Source organism: Balearica regulorum, chromosome 1 (genome assembly GCF_011004875.1).
Source record: "Balearica regulorum gibbericeps isolate bBalReg1 chromosome 1, bBalReg1.pri, whole genome shotgun sequence".
Lineage (NCBI taxonomy): Eukaryota > Metazoa > Chordata > Aves > Gruiformes > Gruidae > Balearica > Balearica regulorum.
The window spans coordinates 97,900,409-97,906,521 of NC_046184.1; the positions used below are offsets into that span (position 1 = coordinate 97,900,409).

At 50.0% G+C, this 6,113-nt stretch overlaps 1 protein-coding gene across 1 annotated transcript; it reads left to right on the forward strand.

The window, feature by feature from the left end:
• Positions 1-589: 589 nt before the first annotated feature.
• LOC104638360 (nectin-1) lies at positions 590-5,199 on the forward strand. The gene is made up of 6 exons (XM_075742916.1): positions 590-735; positions 1,567-1,905; positions 2,192-2,476; positions 3,196-3,298; positions 3,506-3,626; positions 4,244-5,199. The coding sequence occupies exons 1-6, from the start codon at positions 606-608 to the stop codon at positions 4,451-4,453; spliced, it is 1,188 nt and encodes a 395-aa protein (XP_075599031.1). The 5' UTR covers positions 590-605; the 3' UTR covers positions 4,454-5,199.
• Positions 5,200-6,113: the final 914 nt, after the last annotated feature.

The following is a 6,113-nucleotide window of genomic DNA, read 5'->3' on the forward strand; positions in this document are numbered from 1 at the left end:
TGTCTCCATGCCACCATCTTAGCAGAGAAGCATCTCCTGTTCTTGCCTGCGAATCCTCTGTGCCGGGTCTGGGGGAGGAAAGCGACGTCCCTGAAGAGCCTGGGATCAGTGCCCAGTGTCGTGCCCAGCAATCCGCAAGGGCAGAGATCCGCAGGCAGCACCTCCCTGCCCACCTCCCTCCTCTGCCAAAGACAAAGGGAGCAGGGGCTGCCGGGGCCTGCGGCCCCTCATTTCTTCCCTCTCCACCAGCCACCACCTGCGCTTACCAGGAAGATTCTGTATTTACACCTTGCGAGATGCAAGTGCTTCTGATGGCACTCATAGTGGAGCTCGGCGGCGTGGGGCTAACAAGGTGCAACACCAAGCTTTGTTACTGGGGAAGAAAAAAAAAAATAATAAAGGGTGTGCGGTTTATTTCCTGCTCCAGCAACCAGTGCAGTCATTGGGGCATAAAATCCCGCCACCAGTTTATGGTGATTAATGATTAACCAGGAAGAAACGAGGTGACAGTTCCTGCCTGCTCCTCTGATTGGCCTCTGAGCAATTTGAAACAAGGTGTAAAGTCTTCAACGGTCTCCCTGTGCAGGTCAGCTGCCCTCTGAGGGATGCAGAGAAAGGAGCTGAGCTTTCCTGGGCAATTTCTCTGTCCCACGATGCTTTCCCCCCTGCTTTACTGGGCTGAAATCTGCCTGCTGCTGCTCTGCAGAAGCTTCCAGCTGGAGGGTGCAGCGACAGGTGAGTGAAGTGCCCTTTACCTGTATGAGGTTAACTCTTGGCAAGCAGAGAGACCCAGATGCCATCCTTACTGAAAAATATTAATTGGTGACTGGAACAGTAGCTAGTAATCTGGGGGCTGGTCAGCAGCAAGATCAGAAATTGCAGGTCAGAGGGGGCACAGGGCAGCAGAGTTTGTACTCAAGCCGTATATTCAGTCTGTGTATTCCCTTTCTTTGTAAGTGTCGCTAAGCTCCTCAGCACAAGGGATGGAGCAGGTTTGCGTTTCCAACGCACACGTTTGGGCGGCACACACTGCTGTTGGGAGAGGCTGGTGCAGGGGCATGTCCCTCCGCAGCTGTTTGCACTGCCTCCCAGCTGCCGGGTGCCCCGGCCTGCTCTGCCTCCCCCACACCGCTGCAGGTGCTGGTCAGAGGGGAGCGGGGATGCTCGCAGGAGGGACAGCCGCTTTGCTGGGTGGTTGCCATGTGTTGGGTTTGTACAGGGCGCCTCTGAGCTCCCGGGGACAAAGGCGAGCTGAGAGTAACGCACTGGGATGAAGCAGGCAGATGAGTCCAAGGCTCGACTTTGCTGTGTGTGCCAAGGAGCCTGCCTGCCTGCCCTCTGTTCCTGCGCTACCTTCCTCCTCGCTGTGGGAAATGCACAGTGTAGGCTAATGATGTGATGCCCACCCATGAGACCCAGATGTTGGAGGTCTCCCAGCATCTTGCATGGCCTTGTGGTGAAGTTCCTTGCTCCAGTGCTCTGACTGGATGCTTCAAAGCACTATAGGCTTCCACGAGTGAATTGCTTTTTGTGTCTCACTGATTTTGGGGTTTGGTTTGTTCCTAGGTTTGAAGGAAGCCATGAAATCTGATAGCATTATTGCAGCAGCCCTTGGTGGAGAGGCAAATCTCTATTGCAACTTCTCACTCTCGATGGATGTTTTGCAAGTCACCTGGCAGAAGAGAAACGGGTCCTCCTTCCAGAACATAGTCACCTATAGCTTAAACCACGGGCTGAGGCTGATAGCGCCATTTCAGAAGAAGGTGCGTTTCAATACAGCAACCCTGAAGGCCTCGGCTATCACGCTCCAAAATCTCACATTTGAGGATGAGTCCTATTACAGATGCATTTTCAATGTGTTCCCTCATGGCTCTTTCAGCAAAGATATATACCTCAACATCCAAAGTAAGTTTTCCACTAACACCTTCGCACTTTCTGGCACTCGGCACAGGTCTGATGTAGTCAGGAGGTGGGTAAGGCATTATCCCCTCAACCACATGGAGACTTTCCATGCAGCAGCATCTCCTCAGTGGATAGTCTCCAGAATTGCAATACCTTTCCTCAGAGGTGAAGGTAAATAAGCTGGGAGATGCTTTCAGGTAAGAACCCCCACACAGAGAGGTGACCCGTCCAGCTTTGACCGTAAACTCACCAGAGAGTGTAAAAAAGTACCTTATTTTTTCTTTCTCAGCAATTTCTGAGCTAAAAGTGGAATATGATTCCCACTTGTCCTCCGAGGGTCTCCTCACTGCAGTGTGCTCAGCAACAGGAAAGCCTGCCCCCAAAATCACTTGGCTGGATAACAGCGTCCTGGATGAGCCCACTGAAATACACCACATCCAAAATGCAAATGGAACAGTAACGGTGGCAAACAGGTGTACCTTCTCTGCCAACCACCTCCGTGCCTTGACCTGCCTCCTTGACCACCCACAGGGAAGGAAAATGAAGGCACTTTACCTGGAAAAAGAAAGGGAAGGTATGGAGAGGTGGGGCAATGTAGTGGGGAGTGCTTAGGAAAGGATGTGTGACTGTGGGAGCGCAGCTTGTGCTTATGTAGGTCTCACTAGTCATTTTTCTGGGAATTCAGATCTCATGATGGATGAAGATTTCATAATTTGAAACCATCCAGAAGACTTCTCCCTGCAGTACCTTTGTGTATGTGTGGTGGGTGTGTGCACATGTACATATAATAAGCATGTAGATTTGTGTGTGTAGATATGTCTCTGTATGCTTATATTTCTACACTGTCACTGATTTAGAGTGAATGCAACCAGCTCTCCAGCAGCATCCACAGCTGGAGGGTACCAGCAGAGGAAGCCCCTGGCTGTCGAATGCTGGGGAACAACATTTTGCATGGAAGATCTTGCAGGAGGGTATGTCTCACGGAGGATGGCAGACTTTCCTCATGATAAAATTTCTTCATGCAGAAAGAGAAGCACAAATAGATTAGGAGTAAAAATGGTGGGTTTTGGTTGCCCCAAAACCATGTAAATGTGAGACATTATTGGTATTTATTTGAAAAATAAACTAATTCCTCACCTACCACAGCGTTACGCTGTTCCTTTCTCTTCTTCAAAGAATAAATGAGCACAAACTGGTGAATGTTCCACTTCAGTCCCAACCTCTGGAAAAGGACACAAGAAACACGTTGACATCCCTCTATATTCTGTGTAAACTTACTGCTTTCATTTGTAGGTGATCAGAAGAGCATAATCATCACGGCGGTCTTAACAGTTGTGGTGTTCTTAACAATCTTTATCCATTACGTCATAAGACTAATCAGCAGAAAAAGGAAAAGGTAAGAATCGTTTACATTTTCTTGCAAATGACACAGGTGGCCTGTGTTCACCTTGCAATTTACCTTTCTGTTCCTTGTTGGTGTTTTTATATACCTGCCCTGGAAACTTACCCAAGTGGTAACCGCATCTTTAAAATAGCAAGATTCACTCTAAATGCCGGGAGGTTTCTAAGCATTATGTGACTAGCCAATGTGTTTTTTCTCCAGACAGGAGAGACACAGTGCACCCAGAACACCTGCAGAGGAGAAAGGCTTGCACCAAGACCTAAGTGAGGAAGCCATGAGCCTGCACACGCCAAAGGACCAGCACATTGTTTATCAAAATGAGGTAATGCACACACCCAAGTCTCGCAGTAATTTTTCACATCCTTCAAAAGCCTTGGCAACACTTACCAGGAATGTGACAAAAGCCTTCCATTGAGAGCTGGGGTCTGCTCCTGTTGCTATGTCTCTGCTGCATGGGACAGCCACACTGGGTAGAGGACACCATACGTGCCCCATCTAACCTGGGGCTTGAAGGAGAAAAGTTAGCCAACGTTAAGTGGAAAAGCAGGGAAGAGGTACTGGAAATGCCCAGGAGGACAGACGGGATGTCCCATCTGGGAGAAGGCAAAGGAGCGCTGCAGAGCTCAGGCGCTGTAATCAGCAGCCTCACACGAACGTTTCCCAGGAAATTCTGCCCTGCTGTGCTGGTCATACAGGCATGAAGGTGCTCTGGAGGGCTGGTGGTGTGCACAGACAAAAGCAGTAAGTGGCCACAGCTGGGAGTCACCCCCACTAGCTGCTTTCCTCTGACCTCCCACGGATTGCCTTTTTTCCTTGCAAGCTCTTGCTAGCCCTGTGCTGTGAAGGGGAGCCCTTCTGTCCTCTTGTCAATTCTCTCTGCCAGATAACGCAGAGCTTTGTTGTGGTGACCACACCATTGTGGTGCTGGGTTTTTTGCAGAAGCCGACACCAAATTCCTCACTTCGCAAAAGGCTGTCAGGTGAGAAGAGAAACCTGAGAGAGAAAAAAAACTGCAAGTGCTTGTTTCCAGAGAAAATGGAGAACCTGAAGAGCAACATTGAGAGGCAATATAAGGTGTTGATCAGGGAGCTTGGCTGCACTCCCATCAAGGAGGATAGAGAGGCAACAGCAGGTGGGGAGTCCAAATAACATCTCGACCTGGCTGCTCCCCCGCCAGGCACAAGAAGAGCCATCAGCCCACTAAAGACCCACCTCCACAAGCCCAGAGGAGCCCAGGGACACAAGGCCAGGTGGGGAGCCCAAACTAAGGACTCAGAGGAAGGAACACCTTGCCAAGACCCCTCCCAGGAATGTCCCAGGAGATCCTCAGCCCCAGGGTCTGGGTGTGAAACCCATCCAGATGAGTCACCAGTGGAGCACCTTTTGAACCAAGGGAGTCATTGCTTAAAGGGGTATGGACACACGATAAGATGCAAGGGAAGAATGTTTTGGGATTGCACAGGACTTATTATGGGATGCTTAGGCAATGGGGAGAAAGGGAGGAATCAAGGGGATCTGGGGATTAAAAGGCCTGGGAAAATGGAGGGATAAAGGGGTCTGGTATCACATATGCATGAGGCTGATCAGTATGCTTGTCTGGCTGCGCCTGGCGCCTGATCACCATGGTGTATCCTGTCTTCTCATTAAACTCCATTTCTAACTCTTCCTGGGTGAGAGACTCCCTAGTCAGTGTGCATGTGTGTATGGGGGCCTGGTGCTGGCCACTGGGCTGGGACCGTGGGCCAGTGGGCGCAACTGAGGAGACCTGAGTGAGAGGAACCAATTGCCAGCCACCAGCATGGACCAGGGGCAGAGCCCGTGTGTCCTTGGTGCGGCACCTGCAGCGAGTGTGGATGGGCGTGCAAATGCCAGCAGGGATCAAGACAGGCAAGCTGGTGAGTAGGTGACATGTCCTGGGATGCCCCTTGACGTTTCACAGGTAATCGGGTAGGAGGAACTGTGCTGCCAATGCTGCAAGATCCACGGAAATGTACTAAGATTGGTATTTCGAAAAAAGTTATGTTTTTAAAGGCTCGAGGTGGAAAGATTCCCCTCTGGCTCTCTGTATCGTTCCACGAGGTGTGTTAGAAATGTCCCTCCAGCGTGTTTGCAAAGGCTCTTCTAACAGCTTCTGTCACGGTGCAGCCTCAGTGCAGAGCGCTTTCTTTTACAATAGCAGAGTACCCTCTAGTGGGAGAGATCCCAAACGAAAGTGAAAACGCCTCCAGTGAGTCTCCCGTTAAAACAGCAACTCAGGAGTGCTATTTTTTTTCTCTTTGGACTTTCAAATAGTCTTTTGGTATCCAGCAACCCTACCCAGTTATCAAGAAATTACAACCCCTGTGTCCAAAGACTTTCAGGAACAACATGACGAAATGACTTCGAGTGTTGTTCTGTGGTGGACGCTGACTGTGGTCCTGCCTTGCTCTGCTGAAGAAAGAGCTCTTGCAAAGGACCAGGGAAGGCAATGTGCAAATGTTCCCAAGTCTGTCCTCCAAGCTGTCTGCGATGGACAAAAGAAGGCGTGCTAGAGGAGAAGTGGGAATGGCAGGCATTCGGTAGTACCTGGGAAGGCATCTACACTGCCAAAATTCCTCTGACAGGTTCTGCCCAGGGTTGCCTCCTGAGAGCTGGATTTTCTGCAGCTGGGCTTCTTCGTTAATGGACCTTTAGAAAACAATCTTGGGCTTCTTGGCCAAGGGACCTATAGAAGTCTATCTTAAGTGATGTTTTAACTAAGAGTTGCTCAGCATTTAAAGGATAAATGTTTCCTGCATTCTGAAAAATCGTGCTGATTCAGCTTGCCTTG